The sequence below is a fragment of the Talpa occidentalis genome, unplaced genomic scaffold (genome assembly GCF_014898055.3).
Source record: "Talpa occidentalis isolate TD23 unplaced genomic scaffold, MPIMG_talOcc4v2.1 talOcc4.8, whole genome shotgun sequence".
NCBI lineage: Eukaryota > Metazoa > Chordata > Mammalia > Eulipotyphla > Talpidae > Talpa > Talpa occidentalis.
In genome coordinates this window covers 113,487,344-113,514,262 of record NW_023605194.1, presented here as the reverse complement: position 1 = coordinate 113,514,262, position 26,919 = coordinate 113,487,344, and the positions used below count along the sequence as shown (strand labels likewise).

The 26,919-nt window shown below is 43.2% G+C and overlaps 1 protein-coding gene across 5 annotated transcripts in view; it reads right to left on the bottom strand.

Moving 5' to 3' along the window:
- Positions 1–26,919, bottom strand: part of ELF2 (E74 like ETS transcription factor 2) — a 65,262-nt gene that overhangs the window by 15,298 nt on the left and 23,045 nt on the right. For 3 of the 5 annotated variants that reach the window (XM_037497805.2, XM_054689990.1, XM_037497807.1), the window contains exon 3: positions 25,654–25,819. In XM_037497805.2, the coding sequence (XP_037353702.1) occupies positions 25,654–25,819 (166 nt within the window). Of the gene's footprint in view, positions 1–4,432; positions 4,697–25,653; positions 25,820–26,919 lie in introns of those variants that run through there. The other 2 variants (XM_037497808.1, XM_037497810.1) reach the window with 2 other exon arrangements.

Below are 26,919 nucleotides of genomic sequence, written 5' to 3'. Positions count from 1 at the left end.
ACCTCTCCAGTCTCCCCGCTGCTCCCCTCAGCAGTGTATTTCAGTCAATCTGCCTGTTCTGCTCCCCACTGTGTCTCTGGTGAATCCTCTCACCCCCGCCCCCACCATATCACCCCGCATCGCTGGCCAGTACCCAACTCTCATATGCATAAATCAATCTTAAAAAAAAAACTTTTAAACATTTAATTCACTGAGGAAAATTTAGTGAGTATTTTGTTTTACATCTTTGCAAAATTTTTATAGTTGGTAAATACAAGTGGATTCTCATATTTGCTTCTTCATCCAACCTGTGATAATACTGAATCATGTAGTCTCTCAAGCAAACTCTGAGCACTTGTGAAAGTGAGAAATAATGTCTTGATATTATTTTGCCTTCACATAAGTTCTGAAAGTGTTGGGACTCCTAGAACCCCAAATCAGAGATTTTAGTTTAAGAACAGCAGCTGTAATTTATTATCAAATATAATTAATAACAAATTTTATCCTTGTTTGTTTGAGCTTCTATACATAAGCATCAGTGTGCAGATGAAAAATTATGATAAAGGATTTTTTAAATGCTTTTCATAAATATTTCTTTGCATTCCTTTGAACACTGACGTTATAGATAACAAAATGAGTTTAACTGTGAAGAACACTCTTGCCTGCCCTTCTCTACCAACTAAATTTGTTTCTAAAGGAAACTGTTTTGTTCAATTATCCCATTTACACACTGATGTTATTCTTTAACTGTTTCTATGTGAATTTTAGTTCTAATGTTGCAATGAATTCTAAAGAGTAATTTCTTTTTTTTTTTTTAAAGATTTACTTATTTATTTATACAAGCACTGGGTACAGTCAGAAGCGTGGAAGGGTGAGAGAATTCACCAGAGTGGGGAGCAGAGCAGGCAGAGGGACTGAGGTACACTGCTGAGGGGAGCAGCAGGCAGCAGGAGAGGTCTGCGCGCCATGTGGGACCCTCCTCCAGTGGCCAGGGAGCAGCCGGGGAGCAGCCAGGGATCAAACCGGTGCTACAGAGGCTGCCGGCAGCTTCGCAACCCAGCGCTCAACTGCTACACCACCGGGGGAGGATTTATACAAGCACTGGGTACAGTCAGAAGCGCGGAAGGGTGAGAGAATTCACCAGAGCCACAGCGGGGAACAGAGCAGGCAGACTGACAAAGTACACTGCTGAGGGGAGCAGCGGGAGCGGCAGGAGAAGTCTGAGCACCATGTGGGACCCTGCTGCCCAGCGCTCAACCGCTGTGCCACAGGGGAGGCCCTAAAGAGTAATTTCTTAAACAGCTTTTCAATTTTTTAAAATGCCACCCTTCCTGCTTTATTTCAGCATTTCATCTTTTACCATCCTGCTAAACATTTTTTATTAATCTTTTTCAAGAAGACTGTTATCAGATACTCCGATCTATAGTACATTAGAAAGCTCTTCATGTTCAAATTTCACCATTGTAAAATTTTCTTTGACAAACTAGGCAGAAATATGTTTTGTCAGTAAAAATACTGAGGCTACATTTCCAGTGAAATGCCCTCACCCCCATTAAATAACTGCATGAAAGTTGACCAAAACTTATAGTGACCCCATTTCTTAATTCTCAAATTTTTCATTACCTCCACAAACAAGAACAGTAGTCAAGGAAAATGTACTTGAGAATAAGCCATATACATCACACACACACACACACACACACAGAGTTCACAATACTTTCACTTAAGTATTACTAACGTCTAACCTTCATTTTTCCTGTAATAAGTTACATACACTAGAAATTGCCCGAAATTATTAAGCTGTATCACAGTCTTATTAAACAAACAGACATGGCGTCAAGTTCCAATTTGGCACAAAGACTGAAAGAAATTTACCTTCCAATCACAAGCCAACCTTACATTCACTCACGCGGTAAAAGAAAAAAAAGCCTCATTTTCTGAGCACTTCTCAGTAACTTAACATGTTAGAACATTAGAAGTTATTAAAGATCATCTACTCCATCCTGTCCTCTCACAGAAAATGAAGCTTAAGAGAGCTGAAGTCAGCAGCCTGCCCAGCGGAGTGACAGTTTAGATGCCAGATCCTCCTCTCCAGACTTCAGGGTCAAGGCTTTCTCAGACATCAAGCAAGTTTTATCTCATAGGTCAAGTCAATACCACAAAAGTATTCAGTACATTAAAATGAATGTGATTTCGTTAATAAATTAAGTTTATGTCATACCTTACTCAAACTCCTCTGACAGCATAAACGATGACAGCTAACGCTGGAGTTAAAAGCTCATCTTGGTAATTAAACCTTTACAAGAGCAAAAGTGATTACCTTCTAGTACCTTAACACGTAACAAGTAGGTGGGCAAACTTAGTGGAAACAAGTCATGCTAATATTAACTGAAAACTTCACTGATCATTAACCCCTGAGAGCCATCACTGCAGTCTTACTAGCATTTACATATTGGATATATTTTCACCTGTCTCCTTCATTAGACTACAAGATGTCTGTGAGAATGAGTATGTCTCTAACACTTGACGGCTTTCCTCAGGGGAGTAAAATGACACTCTGTCCATTTGAAAAATACAAACGTTACTAACATTACTCTCCCAATGTCCCTGGAAACTTACAGCGATAAAAATTTAGATCTACGGTTCTTCATTGTGTGGGCCACCCTGCCCCTCCAACTTTTAACTCACAGGTAAACTCTGGGCGGACTAGCGAGCTTATCTCAAGTGTCTTTTTCAAATAGGGCTTAGAAGGCCCTCGGGGCTACATGAACGCGGCCGAGGGAACGCGGCAACAATCACACGCGAAGGGTATTCTTTACAAAACAGTCGATCACAAAAGGAACGTCCGTGGAAAAGTTTCGTATACACTAGAATGAAACAGTGAAGGTGGAAAAGGGGCTTTTATTCAAAAGTCCTTATCAAAAGGAGATAAACGTTCTGCACTCGGGGCGGCCTCTACACACCCCCCGGGCAGCCAAGTGCAGGTCACGGGCCGCGGCACTGATTCCCCAACAGCGCCGGGAAGCCACTGCCCTCCGGAAGCGACGCCCCCTCCCCTTTACAACATTTTTAAAAATTCGGACCGCAGGAGTGAGTCCAAGACCTCAGGATTTTCACAACCCCTGGAAGCGTTTTCGAAACGTCCATGTTCAGCGCCCAGACAGACCAGACTCCGCAGCGCGGTCAGCGCCGGCTCCGGCGGGCCGAGCGTCTCCAGCGGGCCCCGGGGACCCCCGCAGCCGGGAGGCCCGGCCCGGCCCCTCGCCCGCCCGCGAGTCCTCGCCCTCCTCCGCGCGTGCCCGCCGAGGGCGCCGCCCCCTCCAGCCCCGGCGTTTCCCGGGGCTCCCACACGCGGGCCGCGGCGTCCCCTCAAGTTCCCGCCCCTCCGTTCCACGCGGAGGGGCGCGCGGCTCAGGGACCCCGCGGACCGAGTCTGGTCCCCCAGCCGACGCCCCGCCTAAAAGCGGAGGGAGGGAGGGAGGCGCAGGGCGGCTCCGCCACGGGGAAGCGCCCAGGCCCGCTCGCGAGGCGCGCTCGTGGGCCCGGCCCGGCCCGGCGCCTCCGCCGGCGCCCCTCCCCCGGCGCTTCCGTGTTTACACTCCCTTCCCTCCAGTTCCGTGCGCGCCTCGCGGGCCCCGCTCCCGCGCCGCCGCCATTGGCCCGCCGCGCGCCCGAGTCCCGCCCCCCGCGGCCGGCGTTCTCGCCCGGAACCTCGGGGCCCGCAGATTGGAACCCGCGGCCTGTCAATCGCGCGCGTTCTGTCCTCTCCGCGGCGCTTCCGCCCGGGTGGGCGCGGGGGGAGGGGAGCGGGCCCGGCCGAGCGGAGACGGCCCCGGGGCCGGGCTCGCCCCGCCGCCCCCCGCCGCCGCGGCCGCCGCGCTCACAAAAAGGCCCCTTCGCGGCGGGCCGGGCGCCGCGACACCCCCACGTCCCTCCCCCGGGCCCCCCGAAAACGCAGCCCACGAGGGCAGGGGCGCACGCCCAGTTCTCCACAGACACCCGCCACCGCCCCCGGGAGGCGCCGCCGCCGCCCGCCCGCCCGCCCGCCGAGCGGCCCCGCGGGACCGTTACTCCGGCGCGGCCGCGGCGGGCAGGTGGGCGCGGGCCCGCGGGTCTCGCCCGCCGCCCCCGGCCCGGGCCGCCGCGTCCAGGCGGAAGTCCGGGGGGCGGCGGGGCGGCCGGCCGGGCCCCGCGCGGCCGGGCGGCCTCCGGGCCAGACAGCGTGGCAGCGCCGCGCAGCCCTCACTTCCTGGTTCCCGGCGCGGGGCGCCGCGCGCGCCCCGAGTCCCCAACTTCGCCCGCCGCCGGCGCCCGCGGCGAGGAGGGCGCTCCGCGGCGATCACTTCCTGATTCGGCGCCTCCGTGACTTCATTCCCCGCCCGGCCCGGCCCGCCCGCCGCCGCCCCCCCCGGCCCCCGGCGGCCGGCCGCGGAGAAAAGTTCCCGGCGCTCACCGGCCCGGATGAGCAGATCCAGCTGGTTCGTGGGCCCCTCCTGCAGGGACGTCGCCATGTTGCTCCCGGGCTGGCGCGGCGGCCTCACATCGACGCGCCCCGCGAGCGGCGGCGGGAGGCGGCGCGGCGGCCGGAGGCTCACGCCCGCGAACGACACACACTCACGCACTCGCACTCCCGACGCCCGGATCCTTGCGCGGCCGCCGACAGGAAGCGCGGCCGGCCCGCCTCCCGCCGCCGGCTGAGCCACCCCACCACCTAACGGCAGGGCGGCGGCGGCGGCCGGCGGCTGGCAGCGCGATCCTTCCGCCCCGCGCCAGACAGGAAGTCCCGGCGGCCGCGGACACCTGAGGCGGCGAGCGCCCGGCCGCCCCCGGCGCGCAGCGCGCTCGGCCCGCAGGGGGCCCGCAGGGGGGCCGGGCGGGGGCGGGGGCGCGGGCCCGGGCGGCGGGGCGCCTCCGGGGGCGGCGCAGTCCCGGCCCCGCGGCCCTCGGCCCAGGCGGCGGGGCGGCGCGCGGGCCGGGCCGGCTTATGCAACACGTAACCCGGCGGGGAGGCGGCGCGCGGCCCCCGGAGCGGCCGCCCCCGCCGGCCCCCGCGCGTCTCGGCGCCGCGGCGGCGGAGCGCGGCCCCCGGCCCCGGGCCGCCCGGGCCGCTTCCCGCGGCGGCGCTCGCGGAGCAGGTAGCGGGAGGCGGCGCGCGCCCGGCCCGGCGGCCCGCGGGCCCCTCCGGACGCCCATGCCCGCCCCGCGCGCCCAGCCCCGCGTCTGCGCTGCCCACAGCCCCTTTCAACGGAGACGAGCCTTCCCCGAATGAAGTTCAGGTTGACACACAATAGAAGCCGGAGGACGGCTGTGAATTTATTGCCAAGACAGGCAAAGTGACGCGGATGGGGCTTCAGGAACACAAACCCCCAAAATGCTCCCCTGGACTCAGAATTTCATAATATAAAATAATGTTTGAAACAAAATGCTGTCCTAAAGTTGTTTCTACACAAAATGTGCGTAAAACAGTGCTCTGCAGGAGCTGAATAAGCACAAAAAGGTTTGGCAGCCGCACATATTTAAAAACAACAAAGTATAACTTTCATGATCTGAATTGCACTAATTGATCTGCATATTGTACTAATAATCTAGTGGGGAAATTGCCCAGAGATACTGCTACTAGCGCAGTGTCATTCTCCAAGTTCGCCCACTGTGGCAGTGCCACTTCAGAGTAGATTTACACAGCGCACGACTTTTTCATTTCCCCTAAATTCTCGGGGGTCCCCGGGTGCTTTCCCCTAGCCCCACCACCCTGATACGTGCCACTTCTGAAGCACAACTCCCCATAAGCCAGTGTCTTCCTTGCATTCGCAAAACCTGCCAGGTATACAAAAGGAACTACAGGACTGGCAGCTTTTATTTTTTGTTTCTAGTCAATTTAAAATAAGCAGCTACTTACAGGCAGCATCTTAAACAGAGACACTTTCCAGGTAGACAATGATAAGTAACTGGAAGGGTAAATTGTTGCCTTTAGAAAGATGACTATATTTGATAAATCTTAATCTCCACTCCTATCAAAAGGTTTTCATGGGCCTCCCCTGGTGGCGCAGTGGTTGAGCGCTGGGCTGCGAAGCTGCCCGCAGCCTCTGCAGCGCTGGTTTGATCCCCAGCCTCAAGGCGAGGGTCCCACATGGCGCGCAGACCTCTCCTGCCGCCCGCTGCTCCCCTCAGCAGTGTACTTGGGTCTTTCTGCCAGTTCTGTTCCCCGCTCTGGCTCTGGTGAATTCTCTCACCCTCCCGCGCTTCTGACTGTACCCAGTGCTTGTATGGATAAATAAATATATATATAAAAAAAAAAAAGGTTTTCATGTATTAAAAGGGAAGAAAGGAATATTAGCCAAAAGTTTGTATTTTTTTCTGGAGGTGACAGAACTACTCTTGGCTTAAGAACTACTCTTTTCTCCATATGGAAAATTTGAAGTCTAATAACTTTTACCTTATTTTCTATTTGCATCTTGAGATATCTTAAGAATCACAGTGTATGTCTATTTTATTCTCTGTACATCTCAATTATGTGTCCATGTCAGCCTTGTATTTTCAGTTCCAAGAGTATAGAAGCTATACCTATTCCCAAATAATTCTTAACACAGTTCCCATGTATGATATATGCCAAAGTATGTACTGAATAGAAATGAATGCAGCAAGACCAGAATATGTTCCCATATATTTAAAGCTTGTGCAAAAGCACAATTCCTTGGACTTTGATGCAATTCTGCCTTGCTACCATAGGCTTTCCAGTGCCACCAATACTTTTTAGAGACCGCTAATACTAGGTAAAGCAAAATTAAGATACCCTACTGGAAATAACAGATTGATACAAACTTTCAGGAAAGTAAGGTGCGGTATCAGGAGTATGAAAGACATTCATATATTCTCACCCAGGAATTTCGTTTCCAGGGCTTAGCTGAGGAAATAATCAAGACATTCAATGGAGTGCTCTATTTTTTTTTAAATGCCTTTTTTTTTTTTTAAGATTTATTTATTTACACATACAAGAGCTGGAGTACAGGCCAGAGATGCAGGGGGTGAGACGATTCACCAGAGACAGAGTGGGGAGCAGAACAGGCAGATCTACTAAAATACACTGCTGAGGGGAGCTGCGGGTGAGACAGGAGAGGTCTGTTGCACCATGTGGGTTGCTCCCTGGCCGGCTGGAGATTGAATTCCTGCTGCAAAGGTTGCGGACTACCTCATACTGCAGTGCTTAACCCTTGAGCCACCAGGGAGGCCCTGGAGTGCTCTATTAAAAATAATGTTTGCGGGATATTTAACATACTAAAATACTAAAAATATAAATGTGGCAGGATTTAAATGTATATGTATTTCTGGGCCTCCCTGGTGGCATAGGGTTTAAAGTCTCAGCACTATCAAGCTGTTGCCAGCCACTGCAGCATGAGTTCAAACCCTGACCAGGGAACCAGCCCACATGGCGTAGCAGACCTCTCCTGTCTTACCCACTGCTCCCCATAGCAGTATATTTCAGTAGATCCACCTGTTCTGCTCCCTACTCTGTCTCTGGTGAATCCTCTTACCCCCTGCACCTCTGGCCTACACCCCAATTCCTATATGCATAAATAAATAATTTTTAAATGAAGTAAAATATATGTATATATATTTCTTCAACACAATGATTCAAACATATTACATGTGAATCTATACATACATGCACACACACATGGTATATGCCCATATACATTTATACACATCTACATTTTTCACGTCTTCAAGAATGAGCAAGTATTGATACCAGGAGAAAGTTCCGAGTAAGAACAGTAGGCTAGCATGGCAGACACTTAGAGCAAACTCATAGCTGCTAGTAACATTACAGAAAGGCATCCCCTAAATCAAAGTTATTGCTGTGTTCTGGCAGGGAAATGAAAGGGTAAATAGCCAAATTTTTTTGAAATAAAAATACTATGCTAAATGCTTTACCTTCATTTTTCCCCCACTTACTCCTCTCAAATATTCCTATGAAATAATTACTACTACTGTACTCACTTTATAGATGTGGAATGTAAGGTGCCTTGACCAAGGTCAGAATTAACCTTGGAAGGTAGGGCCAGAATTTGAATCCAGTACCTTTAACTCTTAGCACTCCCTAAGCACCAGCCACAAGGCCTGTTTCTATGTTAGCATTCAGGTGGATTTTCTTGTCTGCAAATTCTTTTACATTCTTCCCTTCAAGAAGCGAGCCTAATTCCCCTCTCCCCCTGAGTGATGGCTGGACTTAAGGATTTACTTCTAACAAAGATAACACTGAAATAATGTGCAATTTCAGAAACTGCTTGGTCTCTTTTTTTTGGGGGGGGGGGTGGTGACACTCTTGGAGGACGCCACCAATTGCCAAGTCCTTGAGCACATTATTAACAATTTGGGGAGGCCCATTAGGCAAGAACAATAGCATCCCCTCAATAAATAGCCTGGTGACAGATACCTAGGAGATGACCTCCAGCCCTGATCAAGTCTTTAGATGATAGCAGCTTCATAAAAAACCATAAGCCAGAAGTCACTCCCCAGTCTTTAACCTCAAAAACTACATGATATGACCAACATTTGTTTCAAGCTGCTAAATTTGGGATAATTTGTTAAGGATAATATAGAATGGAGCAACTTAAACTCCCAACTTGTCACATTTCACAACCTGGATAAAGAAACAGGTAATAACCTCTAACTTCGACTAGAGTCCTAGACCATTCTTTTCATTTTTTTTTAATAATAAATTTTATTTTTATATTCCCCATACAATTGCAACCCCCCCCCATTCTGACCCCAATCCCTCCCCTCCCGCCCACATTTTTTTTAAACATTTTTTTTTAATAGAGGCATGTTTTATTTATTTGTTTGTTTGTTTTGTTTATACAAGCACTGGGTACAGTCAGAAGCGCAGGAGGGTGAGAGAATTCACCAGAGCCAGAGCGGGGAGCAGAGCAGGCAGAAGGACCGAAGTACACTGCTGAGGGGAGCAGCGGGCGGCAGGAGAGGTCTGCGCGCCATGTGGGACCCTCACCTGGTAGCCGGGGATCGAACTGGCGCTGCAGTTCGCAAACCAACGCTCAACCGCTGCGCCACCGGGGAGGCCCCATTCTTTTCATTTTTTAATAATTTATTAGTTTGGACAGCAAGTCTTTTACCTTCTAACATCTCCATTTGGAAAACAAGTCTCCATAATATAATCATTATCTTTAAAGTCTAATATAACCAAAAATAATTAGGTATCCTTGACTAGTCAAGTAATTTTATGGTTCTAAAGTAATCAAGATGGAAAAAGTCCTTCAGGAAATAAACAATTGTTTTCAGTACCAAAATTTTACCTTACACTGATTTCATTTGTATTTCCCCTTCAGTACACAGAATCATAAAATGTGGTGGTTTTAAAGAGTCTAGAGACCAAATCACCTAGCAGTTTTCAAAAAGAACCTAACAGTATGATCTCTTTCCCTGACTACCATGAATTAGATATATTACACTTCAAAAACCAAATACATACTTGTGTGTTCTATCTGATACAAAGGGGAGCAGGCTTTAAATTTTACACACACACATATGTATCTATATGTGTGTGTATATATATATGTTTACATGTTTACATGTGTGTATAAATCTAAGGAAAGAGATATTCTACCCATTAACTTTATTTTCTGGCCATTTGGGAGGATGTCAATTTTCTGTTTCAGTAAAATCAGCTCTTTAACCACCAATGGACAAGCTATTTGAGAATCACTTATGTAGTCCATTACCTTCATTTTACATATCAGGAAACTGAGTCTCTGGAAGGTTAAACAAGTTAATCAAAGTCACATAGTATCTTTTGACTTAAAAGTCAAAAGTCCTCTAAAACAATTTTCTGTAAAGCTTAGAAATGTTAGAAAATGAAAAGTGAAATCCAATTTCCTATTATTATATTTACATATGTTATAAAATACTTTCTATTTTGTCTTTTAATGTAAAAAAATTAAAGCAATGGTTAAGTGTCTTTCTGAAGAAATTAGGGGGGAAATGTTGAAGCAACGAATGATAAGAGAACAGTTAAGAGGAGGCCAACAGTCTAAGCATTTCTGATAGAACCAAACTAACAATAAAATTCAAAGCTGGAGCAGCAGGCCTCTCCTCTCTCGCCCACTGCTGGTCTTAGCACTGTATTTCAACAAACCCGCCTGTTCACCACTCTGGGTTTTACAAGATACTGCTAAAATCAAGATGTTTGCACCATAATCACACTTTCATTCATTTAGTCAACAAATAATCCCTAGCACTTAATTGGAGCAAGTTTCTATTGTAGGCACCTATTACTATACCTGGTGGCACTAAACTATGTAAACCCCGCCCCCTCAAAAAAAAAAGAAAATTTAAGCCTTCTCAATTCACACAGAACCTCTACTAGGGATAGAGGCTCTCTCCTTGGTGACATGAAAAATTACTTGTTCATGAAATTATGGAATGATGGGCATATGCTACATTTTGGACTATCACCCCTGGAGGTAAAATTATTTATATACACAAAAGCCTTCATAAGGCAGCACTCCCACTGCCCACCTGTGACAGTGCAGGTGCCTCTTTTCACCAACTCTCTCCTCCGCAGGGCAGCAGCCTCCTGCCTGCCCATGACCTGTACACTCCGGGGCTTCTTTTCACTGAACCCCCCTCAGAGGAGGCCGCTCTCCTCAAGGCCGCCGCCTGCAGCCATTCTCTTTGGAGTGGCAACCAGAATTAGAAGTGATATTTTGCTGAGTGTAAACCAGGAAGTGAAGCATCACCAAGCCCACGGAGAGGGTGACCCTGGGATAACTGAAGAAGAATGTACTTAAGCTACATCACCTGTCTAAGAAATAGTTGTACTGGACCACTCAGCAAACCTGTCTCTTTCAGGGCAGCTCTTCCTGCCCACTTGTGTCCATGCAATTGTCTTTTACTGTCCTATCCCTTTTCTAATAAACCTGCTCTTTAAATATGACTACCATCTCTGTCTCCTGGAGAAACTTGCCACGTGCTGCCAAAACAGGAGCTCTGGTGAAAACTTTCCCAGCGTGAACCCAAGGACCCCGCACTAACTCCAAAACAACATCATATGGTGCCCAACGTGGGGCTCTTCACGTCACCTGGTGCCAGGTGAGTTGGATCCTCAGCCAGGAAGCTACCCACATGGTGCTGCAGACCTCTCCTGTCTCCCTGCTGCTTCCCTCAGCAGTGGATTTCAGTAGATCTAACATCACTTCTAATTACAGTAGCCACTCCAAAGAGAATGTCAACCAACGACTGTGGCTAGTCTCTTCCAATGCATGCCAAATAACTGTTTTCAAGTAGCATTTATTAAGCACCACATGTACATGACTATCTGCAATCTGAGCTAAAATGCTAATCTCCAGATTTTAAATAATATCTAAGGACAACTGATGTCAAGAGTTTGGGTTCATTATTGTTATTAGAGAATGTTGGATCATCTGGATTTCTTTTTTTCAATTCCTGTGCACGTTTACAAGGACTAATACATGATTCTTGTCATGTTTGTGAAAAGACATACAATGGAGTTCAAAACTAAACTATATTACAATTCTGAGTCAAATTCCATTTTGATTTACCCCAAAAGGAATATTCCAATTAATTTCTTCCCCTCTGACAATATTCTGTACCCTACAAAGTTCTTCAAAGGACTTTCAATTGCCCAATCTAATGATCTTCTCTTAGGCATTACCTGACTCTACTTTTCCACACAAATGACATTACTAGCCACCCCTGACTGAAGTCCTTCCCTTCATTTCATTTTGATGATAATAAACTGACTGGCTTTGTTTTCTTCCCTATTTGTTTCTTGTCCATTGAGCCATCCACTTTTGCATAACCCTTATGTGTACCTGTTCTCCTACAATGCAAACCTTAGCCACATTCTCCATTCTCCACTCTCAAGAATTGTATTTCTTATCCATCCACAGCCAGTATTTTCAGTATTATTTCTGTACTGATGCCAAATAATTAGCATCACCATCTTAACTTTTTTTTAATCTCTAGATTCTAATTTCCAATTGTATGATAAACATTCTTATGTGGATAACCCACTGTACTTTTATTTACAAATCTCTTTTCTTTCCTCTTCCAATACCATTACCTTCATCCCAGGTTAGAAATCTAAGTCATCTGTGTTCCTAGCTCAGGGTCTCTTCTCATCTACGTTTTGAAGGGAATTTTAAACAATTGAAATTACCAAAAATAATGTCACAAATAGCCACCGTCCCACCACCCAGAACCACCATACTAAACTAAAATTTACTTTTCTCATCATCACTCTATTCATGTTCGTACAAGTAAGTTAGCTATGCCTGCCAAATATCTGAAAGCATTCCAGTGCATGCATTTACCACCAGCAAATTCATCAAAATCTCTCTGGTAGGCAAATAAAGCTTTCACTGTTATAAACAATACTGCAAAAAACATCTTATCGATGCTTTCATAAACATATACATACTACAGTCTCTCCACAGCATATAACTACAAATGGAATTTCTAGGTCATAGTTATAATAAGTACATTTTTTTATTTGATGTGTTACTCTCTCCCAAGTAGCTGTGCAAGCCTAAATTCCACCAGGGATATGTCACATTCCCATTTTTTCTTACTTCATTTCATTATATAATTGGACTTGAAAATTTTTTGCCATCTGTTGAGGTAACAATAAATTTTTCATTGTTGTATTAATTTGCTCATACATTATAAGTATTGAGGGTAAACATTTTATCATATACTTATTGGCCATTAATAGTTCCCTTATGATTCATATCCTATGCCATTTTTCTATCACTTTTTGTCTTATTGATTTGTAAAATGTTAACAAATTCTAAACAGTAATTCAGATGTGTCACAAATAGTTTCCTGCTTGACTTTTAATTTGGTGAGTTACACTACCTTTGTTCTACAAAAACTTTTAATTTTCATGTAGTCAAATTAATACATTCCAATTATATGATAAACTACACAGTGTATCCTTACAGCGTGTATTAAGTAGTCCTCAGAATAAAAAGGAAATCACAAAGGAATTAGGAAATATTAGAAATGAATGACAATAAAAATGCATGTCAAACTCTAACACACCTAAACAGTACACAGAGTTCCAGAAATAAAAAGGTTAAAAATAAAGAAGCTATTAAACTTTTGATTTGTACAGAGGGAAAAATTAACCAAAGGAAATAAGAGAGTAGGAAAAAACAGAGAACAATTTTTTTAAAGAGTAGAGACTCACAAAAACAAAAGATGATTCTGAAAAGACCTCAGTAAAATAGACCTCAGTAACAGTTATCAAGAAGGTACAACTATAATACATCCATAACAAAAAGGGAGAAATAATCAGATACAATAGATACAAAAATAGGTCAGTATTATAAAGTTAAATACTAGTAACACTGAACTCTAAATGAACTGTATAAAATAAAAAATTTTTAAAATAATAAAAATAAATGAGCTGTACAAAGTATATAAAGAGAACTGAATAGGGAGTAATTTCTTTACTTTAAAATAAGCCAACCAGAGCCTCCCTTGGTGGCGCAGCGGTTGAGCACTGGGCTGCGAAGCTGCCTGCAGCTTCTGCAGCGCCGGTTCGATCCCTGGCCACCGGTGAGGGTCCCACATGGCGCGTAGACCTCTCCTGCCGCCCGCTGCTCCCCTCAGCAGTGTACTTCGGTCCTTCTGCCTGCTCTGCTCCCTGCTCTGGCTCTGGTGAATTCTCTCACCCTCCCGCGCTTCTCACTGTACCCAGTGCTTGTATAAATAAATAAATCTTTTAAGAAAAAAAAACAAAAATAAAATAAAATAAGCCAACCAGCCTAACATAATTTATTGAATATTCTATCCTTTTCCACCAATTTAAAAACCTGGATCTATTATACACCATGTATAAATGAACACTTGCTGTCTTTCAGGGTTCGCTGTTCTATCCTAAACCATTTGTCTGCAAGTTAATAGCACATTTTAATTTTTTCTGCAGTTTTAGAATTATTCTTTAAGGATAGGAAGGCAAGCACCACACATTTTGTTCTTTTGAAGGATTGTCTACACTGTGTTTGGATCTTTACCTGTTTGTCAAATTTAACTTTTAATTTTAGCTTACCAAAAATAAGTCCTCTTGGGATTTTTACTGAAATGCATAGATTAGTTAGGGAAGAATTAACAACCTTAGCATGACCACTTGCAAATAACTTTGTTTCCTGCCCTTATCTTTATGCCTTTTGTTTCTTATTCTTGTCTTATTTGCATTAGCTAGGACTTCCCAACAATAATGCTAGTTAGTGAAGATGATAGCTGACATCCTATTTTGGCATCAAGAATATTTGCTATCAAGGAGGGGAGGGCGGGAAAAGGAGGGGCTGGGGTCAAAATAAGGGGGTTGTAATTGTATGGGGAATATAAAAATAAAATTTAAATAAATAAATTTAAAAAAAAAAAAGAAATAGAAAAAGAATATTTGCTATCTAGGCTTCCCTGCTGGCACAAGCAAGGGGTTAAGTCTCAGCACTATCAAGCTATCAGAAGCCAACCCACAGGGCGCAGCAGACCTCTCCTGTCTCACCAGCTGCTCCCCTCAGCAGCATATTTCAGTGGATCCACCTGTTCTGTTCCCCACTCTATCTCTGGTGAATATATCTCACCCCCCACACCTCTGGCGTATGTCCCAGTTCTTGCATGCATAAATAAATAAAAATCTACAAAATTTTGTTTGATTTTTCTATTTCATTAATACTGACTTTTACACCTTCTATTCAATTCAGATTTATTTTGTTGATCCTTTATTAATGTTTAGATTTGAATATATGTTCACTATATATTGATCTCTCTCGCTTTCCAATAAATACATTTATAGCTATTAATTTTCCAGTGAGTTCTGCTTAAGCCACATTTCAAATTTTTATATTCAGTGCTTTGTTATTAGCTGTAAATAATTTATAGTTTTCATTTTCTTAATTAGTTTTTAGTTGCCACTATCATGAAGCATTTTGATTTGTCTTTTCAGTGCTGAGTTCTAATTTATTGCATGATAATATATATTGTATGATATTGATTTTGTGGATATTGGAGAGGTCCTTCTCTGGGCTCTTACACAGTTAAAAACTCATCTATACGTTACTAAAAAATGTGTAAGGTTGTACTTTTATTTGGTTAACTACAATGGTCTGCATAACACCCATTTATAAAACTTGCCAATCCTTTGGTTCAATTGTTTGGTGTCACTTAAAATTTTGTGTTTGCTTGACTTTTCCAATTTTGATAGAAATATATTAAAGCCCTACAATTTTGTAGCCATGTCCACCCCTTGCAATTCTGAAGCTTCCTACTCTAAATAGTGCTCAAGGCTATATTGTTAGATGCATAAAAGTTTATCATATTTTCTGGACTGATTCTTTTAAAGCAGTCTAAAGAGTCTTTGTTCCAATTAAAGAATTTTCATCTAAATTCTATTTTATTATATCAGCTTCCTTTGCGTAGTACTTTTCTGATAAATATATTTTCTGTACGTTCTATCTAATTTTGTTTTGTGTATCTGATAAAAATACCACATACTTGTGTTAAGATCACAATAGGCTATTTTTTAACACAACTTCTGGTGTTACTGTACTTATTTCCACTATCCTGATTTGTTGTTTGTATTTCAGAGGGTTTTTTCCTGTTTTGTTTGTTTGTTTGTTTGTTTGTTTTTGTTTTTTTGCTAGATTGTTCAAGTTTAATTTAGCCCTTAACCTACCCCCAATTTAATATTTCGGAAGCTCTACCCTCGTTGTCCTATTGCAGTGTTTTAGTTACTTGAAATAAGAGTCTTTCTGCTCAGGGCCCTCGTCCCCAGTCACGTTTCACTCCAGGTTCACCACTATTTGACTCCACTGTCTCTTTCTAGGCGTAAGTCTCTCAAACAGATGCCTACACCAAATCTAATCTCTAGCTAAATTACACTGCTTGTCGATGTCTAAATAAAATGCAAAAATTCCTGGCATTCTGTGCTGGTTCATGTCTTTTCATTCACCCTGACACACGCAACAAAAGCTGTACTGAACTAAAAACCTAATCGATGCCTGCAGCACAAGTTCGATCCCCAGCCAGGGAGCTACCCACATGGCGCAGCAGACCTCTCCTGACTCGCCCGCTATTCCCCTCAGCAATGTGTTTCACTCAGTCTGCCTGATCTGCTCCCCACTCTGTCTCTGGTGGGTCCTCTCACCTCCCCCCGCATCTCTGATCTGTACCCCAGTTCTTGTATGCATAATAAAATAAATCTTTGAAAAAATAAAACTCTTAAGGGCCTCCCCGGTGGCGCAGCGGTTGAGCGCTGGGTTGCAAAGCTGCCGGCGACCTCTGCGGCGCAGGCACGATCCCCGGCTGCTCCCCGGCCACCGGAGGAGGGTCCCACATGGCGCGCAGACCTCTCCTGCCGCCCGCTGCTCCCCTCAGCAGTGGACTTCGGTCCTTCTGCCTGCTCTGCTCCCTGCTCTGGCTCTGGTGAATTCTCTCACCCTCCCGCGCTTCTGACTGTACCCAGTGCATGTATAAACAAAACGAACGAACAAACAAACAAATAAATAAATAAAAACATGCCTCTATAAAAAAAAATAATAAATAAAAAAAATAAAATAAAACTCTTAAAATCTACTCCCCAGTGTCCAACAGGTACAAAACTTAGTCCCCAGCAGCTAAAAAAATTTTTTTAACCTCATTAGCCTCAACTTAATCCCCTCTTTCTATCTCATAAATCATATCCTAGCCATGCTGAATTCCTTTCTGGGAATGCTCTCCCCCTCCAGACTCTTAACCATGCTATTCTGGAGATGGCTCAATGCATCACACCCATCAAATCCATCTAAATGTCACTTCCTCAGGAAGGCACTCCGACTTCCTAGGGTCCCTGCTGTGTGCCCCGTAAACCTTTCACTACTCATCAGAACATTCATCACATCTCGTGGTAATAACGTGTTTAGGGGCCTCCCTGGTGGCACAAGTGATTAAGCATCAGCACCATGAAGCTATCCTCAGCCACTGCAGCATGAGTTCGATCCCCAACCAGAGAGCTGACCCACATGGCATAGCAGACCTCTCCTAACTCCCCATTGTCCCCTCAGCAGTGTATTTCACTGACCAGTAGATCTAACAGTTCTGTTCCCTGCTTTGTCTCTGGTGCGTCCTATCAACCCCCAACCCCACCTCTGGCCAACACACCAGTTCATGTATGCATAAATAAAGTAAATCTTTTTTGGGCCTCCCCTGGTGGCGCAGCGGTTGAGTGCTGGGTTGCGAGGCTGCCCACAGCCTCTGCAGTGCCAGTTCGATCCCCGGCCACCAGCGAGGGTCCCACAAAAAAATAATTAATTAATTTAAAAAAATGTTTTTTAAAACAAATAATGTATTTAATTGTTCATCTTCTCCACAAAGCTGAAAGCCTGGTGAGGCAAAGACAGGGTCTTGCTTACCCCCAGACCCTGGGCTCTGCAGGGCTGCTGCAGGTGCTCCCCCACTGCTGGAGGGCCGCAAACAGTGGAGGCTGCACAGTCCTGCACACACCTGGGAACTGAGGAGAGCCACTTGCCACCTGTGTGTGCTCATGTACAATTCTACAGAAGCGCACTGACCCTCCTCAGGCTGAATGAAGAAAGCTGTACTACTTACATACGTTGTTATAAAATAAAATTGAAAAATTAGTGCTTAAAAAAAAAGTCTGAGTGCAAAGGAATGAATACTTCCAAAACCAAACATCATATATGAACTCTTTTCTAGATACACTTTTCCTTTTATGTAAAATTAGATGTTTCCTGAAAAATATACAAACATTATTTAAAATCACTCCTTTCATTTCTGCTTTAATAACTGGTAAGGGTGACTCTGCTTTCACCACTATTTTCTCCTTCACATAATCTGGAAAACACACTCGAATGCACTGAAAACCAGTGGCTATAAAGAGCCTCTAAAGGATCCTATTTTAAAACGATAGTTTAAAAAGCAGTAGGTTCATTTCATTTTGTTTTTAGGTCAACAAATCCAATTTAAAAGTGACAATTATGATAAATCTCTATTTACTGATTTAAGTAAATGTGTCATTAAAATGCTTTTCATCTTCTATACTCTCCACAACTTGCCATCTTACAGTTTACTTGGTATACTTTTAAACAATACTATTTAATGCTTTTTTTACCTGAATATCTTCTCTTAAAAGACCATAAAGAATTCAGAAATCTTACTCGGCACATACAGGGACTTCTACAACCACAGCCACTTCCATCTTCCATAAACCTGGTATCTTAAAGTCCAAGATGACAGTAAATGGGAATCTCAGGAAGATTCATAATTGTATGATAACCGGATTTCATTAAAACTAAGCTGTAAAATTTTTTTTGCATTTTGACCTCTCTGAAATCAGGATGTATTTTATAATTGATAGCATCCTAAAAATGGCAGCATTTTCCACCCCCCTTAGTATTCTACAAATTAATGTTTCCTATAAAATGATGGTATGCTGGGCTAAATAAGTCAGCAAAAAACAAAAAACTTTCCCTTAACGATGCTTTCAAACTGATCTAAATCACAGTACAATGATAATTCAAACAATTCTAGAATCAAAATTAAATTAAAATTAACATTTTACCATTATAGGAAACCTGCACTAAGCTAAACTCAAGAAAATACTTCTTAAAGAAATGTTTAGGAAAAAGTCCAGATTAGGAAGAGAAATCACATAAATTTAAAAGATGTTCAGTCAGGAGTAGCTTTCAAGGAAGGGAGGCAGGAAACAGCCCAGAGCGCGGTCCGTAACAAAAGCAGATTTAGGGGCAAGGCAGCCAACAGCCCAGGAGGAAAATTCTAACCGGTTATTTCTCCTTCCATAAGGAGGAATCAGTCACCCTTTAAACAAATATATAGTATAGACATCTGAAATATAAATGTAAAATTGAAAACAATCTTAATAAATTAAAAACCAACCTACCAGCATTGTCTTCCTTCTGGCTCAATCTGTTTCACCTTCAGGTAATCCTAGGATAGGGGCTCCTTTTCAGATCCCCACTTTTTCAAGTCCATCTTCTACCTCCCTGTGGCAACAATATTTTCTAATTAAAAGAGTCCTTTTGTGCCACAGGGAGGATTTCTGACGGTATAACAAATACAAAAGTTATCACAGCTCATCATGAAGTCAACTTTAGCCTTGAAATTCCTCAAGAAATCTGGTTCCTTATCTTATTTTCAAGAGAGAAATCTGACTGCATTTTTAGCTGTACTTTTAAAACCTAAACTTTCATTTGTTTTTTTAAGAAGCACTGCTTTCTTGTTGAATGGTATTAAAAAATTTCATTCATCTTTCAACTTACCACTAAATGCAATTTTGGTAGTCACCTAAAAAACCTAAGTTTTATTGCTAATTACTAAGACAATAATACCTGGTATAAAATCAAAGTCCTGGGCCTCCCCGGTGGTGCAAGGGGTTAAGACACAACCTATGAAGCTACCAACAGCCACTGCAGCATGAGTCCCCAGCCAGGGAGCTACTACCCACATGGCGCAGCAGACCTCTACTGATTCGCCTGCTGCTCCCCTCAGCAGTGTTTCAGTCAGTCCGCCTGTTCTGCGCCCCACTCTGTCTCGGGTGAATCCTCTCACCCCCTATATCTCTGGCCTATACCCCCAGTTCTTGTATGAATAAATAAATCAATTTTTTAAAAAAGTTAAAAAGTCCTGATCCCAATGATCAAGAGAGAAGGAGGAAGCTACCTAACCACCTTCAGCCAATGTTTGTTAATAAAGATTCAGGAATCTACTCGTGTTATATAATGTGATGTTAATCATGCTTAAAAATAATATTAAAAAAAACAGCAGGAAATGTAAAGAAAGCAGTAGTTATTGACGCCTCACTGATGAGACTGTGGGTGATTTTCACCATTTGTTTATTCCTTACATTACTGTCCAAATAAGCAGGCACTGTCTGCTTTTATCATGAGGAAAAAAATCAAATGTAGGTATAAAAAAATGATTAAAACCTGTCATTTTAAGGTGAATTTTAGTAACAGTATGGCTTTGAGATACTATTTTAGATGGCATACTTATGCTTTTTTTGATGATTAACTTTTTATATTTCACGTAACCCTAAAATATACAATATTTAGCATGCGAACAAAAAAGAAAATATTTCTTTTCTGATGTCACCTTGAGTATACATTTGTGCATCTCTGAATAACTAAATATTTCCTAATTTCCTGCTTCAACTCAAAAACAATACTCTCTATTACCAAAATGTACCTGCTTCCCAAAACAATCTTGCCTTCCTCAAGTCCCTATGTGATTTGGATAACTGCTGCCATCACTTTAGGACCAAAACCTGAGTCCTATCTTACCTATCTAGGCTGCTCCCTCTAATCTGTCAGGTCAGGTCCCGCTGGGTTCTATTCCTGCTCCTACTGCTTCTACCTTGTTTCACAATTTCTCAAGCTACTCCAGTCAGATGAACAGTCTCCTGCCTCATCTCCTATGATCCATCTTCCATCTACCAAGAACCTAATTACATAGTGCTGTCAATCCAAAACCTTACAGATCTTCCTGCTTTTCATATGCCTAGTTGCTAACACAAGCTCAAATCACGGCGAATCATAAAATTATCCTATCAAATCTTCTAATAATCTATTATTGATTTAAATGATCTAAACTCATTTCTTTTTAAATGGTAGTCTATAACAACCTTTTCAACTTTAAAATTTTTATATATACATATAAAGAAAATATAAAGAGTGAATCTAACTGCATTTTCAAATCTCTGTAGGGAATCCAAGAGACTCCCCCCTTCCCACAGCGACCACGGTGTCTATGCAACAGGCCTCCTGACCGAGAGAATCACAGCCACTGGCAAAGGTATTTCCTGCCTGCCAGAATCACACCACACTCCATTCACACCAGCCTTCAAAGGCTCCTTACAATTACTAATCTTCAGTTATCCCCAAAAAACATTTACAGGCTTAGAGCATTATGTCCATTTTAAAAGTTTTTTTTAATAAATTTTTTATTCCACATTATTTCTACATTCCAATGATTCAGGAAAGTTAATGGAACAAGCCTCAAAGTGGGATTCTCAGTCTGAGGTGTTTTCTTTTAAAAATTTATTTATTCATGTATACAAGAACTGGAGTACAGGCCAGAGATGCAAGGGGTGAGAGGATTCGCCAGAGACAGAGTGGGGAACAGAACAGGCAGATCTACTGAAATACACTGCTGAGAGGTCTGCTGCGACATGTGGGTATCTCCCTGGCCGGCCGGGATCAAACCCGTGCTGCAGAGGCTGCAGACAGCTTCACAGCGCTGCATTCAACTGCTTGCGCCACCAAGGAGGCCCGATTTTTAAAGTTTTAAAACACGCTTAGTTTTTCCTATAAACTTTATCAGGATTATTACTACTCAAAAGCCCGATTAGGAAAATACAGACTTTCATTCTATAAAAAAAAAAAGATAAAGCAAATTAGCCTATAATTACTACCAACAAAATGAGAAATGATTTAACACAAAACTGATTTCCGTACTCCTCCTGGAAAACATGAACTCAGTTCTGGCATGGACATATATAGAGGTATACAGGCAGACAACAAGTTCAATGTAAACATGACGACAACTGACAAAGCAGGTGAATAACCTTAAGCATTAACTTTTATAGACTACTATAATCTAAGTTATATTGTAGAAGCATTCCAGGAATTGTTTCCTAGATGTACAAAAGGAAATCTTATCCTACACATCTCATTTCTACCAATTTCTCCAGGTAAAAACTGCTATGGTCATTTTTAAATATCTCTTTCCTTTTCTTCCCAGTAAAACCTATACATATCTGGTATTTAAATTAAAAAGTTAAACCTTCACAAGAATGATATGTGATCCTAATCTACTTAAAAGAAAACATGCCTTAGGATGAGTCATAACATCAATTCATCTACACATATTCTAGATGTCACAAGAATGAAAATTTACTCGGATTTTAACTCATTACAAAAGGCATTTGATTCCTTAAACAAAAAAAAAAAAAAACCAAACTTGGGGGCCTCCCCGGTGGCGCAGCAGTTGAGTGCTGGGCTGTGAAGCTGCCCGCAGCCTCCACAGCGCCGGTTCGATCCCCGGCTGTCTGGCACAGGTCCCACATGGGGCAGCAGACCTCTCCCCTCTCGCCCGCTCAGCAGTGTATTTCGTCAGTCTGCCTGTTCTGTTCCCCGCTCTGGCTCTGGTGAATTCTCTCACCCTCCCGCACTTCTGACTGTACCCAGTGCTTGTATAAATAAATAAATAAAATCTTAAAAACAAACAAACAAACAAACTTGGGTTAGCTGATTCTAAACTAATCTACATATATTAACAGTATGTATAAAGTCACGTTAAAAATTCATGAGCCACAATATTTTAAAACAATTTAACATATTGTAGTAGCCAAGCTCTGTAGGCCTTACAATGAATAAAAGTGAGTGTTTCAATTGTTCTGACCACAGATGTGTGAGAGAGAAGTTTCCAGGCCCATTTTGTCTTTAAAAGATATCTGAACCAGGGGCCTCCCTGGTGGCGCAGGGGTTAAAGTCTCAGAGCTATCAAGCTATTACTGGTCACTGTGGCATGAGTTCTATCCCCGTTCAGGGAGCTGACCCACATGGTACAGCAGACCTCTCCTGTCTCGCCACTGCTCCCCTCCATCCCTCCATGGTGTATTTCAGTGGATCCACCTGTTCTGCTCCCTGCTCTGTCTCTGATGAGACCTCTTACCACCCTCCTTTGCCCCCTCGTACCTCTGACCTAGACCCCAGTTCTTATATGCATAAATAAAATAAATCTAAAAAAAAAAACTGAACTGGAATATTGACAGCATTTTCTACAGAGAGACCAGAACAGCTACATTTTATACTTTATTTTAGAATAAAACAGATTTTGTTTTCAAACCACAAGTGAGAATCGAATTAAATATATATGATTCAAATGAACCATGCCAGGGTCTCCCTGGTGGCGCAGGGGTTAAAGTCTTAGCACTATCAAGCCATCACCAGCCACTGCAGCATGAGTTTGATCCCCAGCCAGGGAGCTGACCCACAAGGCACATCACCCTCCCACCCTGCTCCTCTGGCCTACACTCTAGTTCTTGTATGCATAAGTAAAATAAAATTTTCAATCTTTAATGCCAAGTAATGTAATTTCTTTACTAACATTTTCTTTCAGTGGTAAGGAAAAATCAAATCTAAATCTAAAAAAACAGAATCACAAAAAGCATTTCAGAAAATTCAGGTCACTTGTAAAATCTCACAAATGTAACGATTTCTTTTTCCCAGATTTTGTATAGCCTCTTTTTCAATGTCACAATCACTCAAATCTCTGTCCTGAAATGGTATCACCACCCTCAGACTTCAAGAATAAGAAAATAAAATCCTTTAAATGGATTAAATTCACTTCCTATTTGTTTTTTATTTAAGTAAATAAATAAAACACTTGACAATCAAGATTTACAATATAAGGGCCTCTCTGGTGCACAAAGGGTTAAGACACAACCTATGAAGCTGTCCATAGCCACTGCAGCGCAAATTCAATCCCTGGCCAGCCAGGGAGAACCCACATGGTGCAGCAGACTTCTCCTGACTTGCCCGCTGCTCCCCTCAGCAGTATATTTCAGTCAGTCTGCCTGTTCTGTTCCCCACTCTGTCTCTGGTGAATCCTCTCATCCCCTGTATCTCTGGCCTGTACCCCAGCTCTTATATGCACAAATAATCTTTTAAAAAAAAAGATTTACAATATGATCTAATAATTCCACTCCTTGGTATTTACCTGGAGAATGCAAAAATCACTAATTTGAGCGGTTTTATGTACCCCTATGTTCACTGCAGCACTATTTGCAATAGTCTAGATATAGAAACAACCTAAGTGGTCCCTGACAGATGAGTGGACTAAGAAGATGTTGTTTATATACATAGTGAAATACTATTCGGGGGCCTCCCCAGTGGCACAGTAGGTTGAGCGCCGCGCTGTGAAGCTGTCCGCAGCCTCTGCAGCACAGGTTTGATTCCCAGTCGGCCAGGAAGAAACCCACATGGCGCGGCAGACCTCTCCTGTCTCGCCCGCTGCTCCCCTCGGCAGTGTCTTTGGTCCGTCTGCCTGTTCTGCTCCCCACTCTGTCTCCGATGAACTCTCTCACCTTCCTGCGCCTCTGACTGTACCCCAGTTCTTGTAGAAATAAACAAATCTTTAAAAAAAAAAATTTTCCAGCGAAAAGGGAACAAGGGGCCTCCCTGGCCACGTGGCACAAAGGGTTAAGACACAACCTATGAAGCTATCCGCAGCCACTGATCCCCGGCCAGGGAGCTACCCACATGGCACAGCAGACCTCTCCCGTCTCATCCGCTGCTCCCCTCAGCAGTGCATTTCAATCAATCTGCCTGTTCTATTCCTCACTCTGTCTCTGGCTAATCCTCTCACACCCTGCACCTCTGGCCTGTACCCCAGCTCTTGTACACATAAATAAATAAATCTTTTTTCTAAGTTTATTTTTTTTTATTTTAATTTTTTTAAAGATTTATTTATATAAGCACTGGGTACAGTCAGAAGCACAGGAGGGTGAGAGAATTCACCAGAGCCAGAGCGGGGAGCAGAACAGGCAGACTGACGAAGTACACTGCTGAGAGGAGTAGCAGGCATGGCAGGGGAGGTCTGCAAACCATGTGGGACCCTCACCAGCAGCTGGGGATTGAACCGGCGCTGCAGAGGCTGCGGGCAGCTTCGCAGCCCAGCGCTCAACCACTGCGCCACCGGGGAGGCCCTAAAAAAAAAAAGAAAAGAAAAGAAAAATTCACTGCCTATTGTAACAATTTACCACTTCACCTGGGTTTGCTGGCACTGCGGGTATCACTACTCCGAAGAGCAAGGTACCTTCCAGCCCCTCAGCTCAACAGAAACTAAAACTAAAGAACAAGCAGCTTTAAGACAGAAGAAACTAGGGCTCCTAGTGAGTACTGCTAGCCTCGAGAAGAAAGACATGAAATATTCAAAACTTTTAATCATGAGTTTGCTACATAATATTTAAGAATGTTTATTAGACTTATAAACCAAGTAGAAGGATTTTTTTTCTGGATTAGTTAAAGATAAATTTTAATGTTTATTATTATAACCACTATAATCCTTTCGGTAAAATACCTATTTTCTCTACAATAAATGGCAAAAATGAAAAGTTTTCTCCAAGAGTTATACACGCTAATCCCCAATTGACTGTGCAGCTGTCTCCCGACAGAGACTGAAATACCAAAATTTCTAAGACAAACAGAGCGGAGGATGTGATAAGACTACTGCAAAGGTGCGTCCACCTAATACAAAAGGAATCCCACTGCTCCAGACACTGACGTCAAGAAACTCGTCCTCTGCTACAGAATGAGAATACAGTATTTATTTTTTTGTTTAAAAAAAGTTATTCTCGTATACTGGCCTCATATAATAGAAAGAAAATGATAAAAATACTTTCATTTCTATGAACCTGTAATTTGTCCTTAAGAGCCGTAACATGATACTGTTATACCTCAAAAAATTGCAAAGTAGAACTTCTCATAGCTAAATAAATTCCCTTAAACATGCAATGTTTCCAAGCTATACTGAACAGCATGAAAAAGAGATTTTTTAGTAACGGTGACATAGAACAAGAAAGTATTAGTAACAGCTGTTTTATAAGATATCTACCTGTTTCCACATTCTCCGTCTCAACTTCTTGTTCTTCTGCCACATCTTGCATCATGTAAGTGTCATCGGCATAAACCAGAACCTGGGCGGCGAAGCCCTGCTCGAGCCTGGCACTGGGAACTGGCTCTACAATCACTGCCGGGGATTCGGAAACCTTCACACTTTCCTACAAGAGCAAATTTAAAAAATAATCAAACTTTTTATTCACAAATTCTGATTCCCTGACACATCCTTGATTTCCTGTCAACTCAAGGAGCCCACATAGTGACTTTTACTACTCTAATCACTAAAGTAAAAATGAGAACAAGAAATAAAAAGGGTTAACTCTGACCATCTTTTCAAATCTCAGGAAGACACAGATGAAACATTTTACATAATCAGGGCTTTAGGATCAAGACAGTAAATTAAAAACAAGCACATAATGTCACTTATGAAAGCCCAATGAAAAATTTTCAGAACTCTTCAAGACACGTGGTAAGAGCAAGTATGATGGGTAATTACTAAGTGATGAGCAGATGCAGAAAATCGTAACCATAGCTTGGCAGCAAAAGGAAAAACAAAAGTAAAACTGAGGAACAACCCACTTTACACTGGAGACTCCACAGAAGGCAATACCAATCACTTCTAGAAATGGAAACACAGCAGAAAGTAGAGAAAGAGGAAGGGGTTAAGCGAGGAACATTCCATTAAAGCTGTTAGAAAGGCGCTCTGATTTCCAGGTCTGTTTGCTCCACTGACATTCAGCACCAGCATCTTGGAAGTAAAAGTAAAATAAGCACATGTATTAGTATCAGCGCTGCACCAAAACAGGAGAGTTTCCAATCAGCTTTCTAGGCCCCCACTCTGAGTCATGAGCAGATAGCAGAGATCACCAGGCACCCGAGGAAAGCCTGAATGTACAGATGTGTACACACACATACTCATCGTCTTCCTTGCCAGGGCGGGAGAATACAGCCATGAAATGGGAACAGGCACAGTTTAATAAAGAAACACCAAACAAAGAAAAAGAGCTCTTAGGCAATTAAACATGATGGATGAAATGAAAAAACAGAGCCTCAGAAGATAAAACTGAGGTAGGAGCCAGAGGAAAAAGATAATGCAATAGAAAGCAGGAGAGAAAACAGTTTTAGACAACCAGGCAGGCAGTCCAAAATCTAAACAATGGTTCCAGAAAAAGAGAGGGGAACGGAGGGAAAAAGAAATCGAAGAATGCCAAGCAAATGTTCCAGAGCTTCCCACGTGAAGGCCCTACCCTAGAGTAAAGAA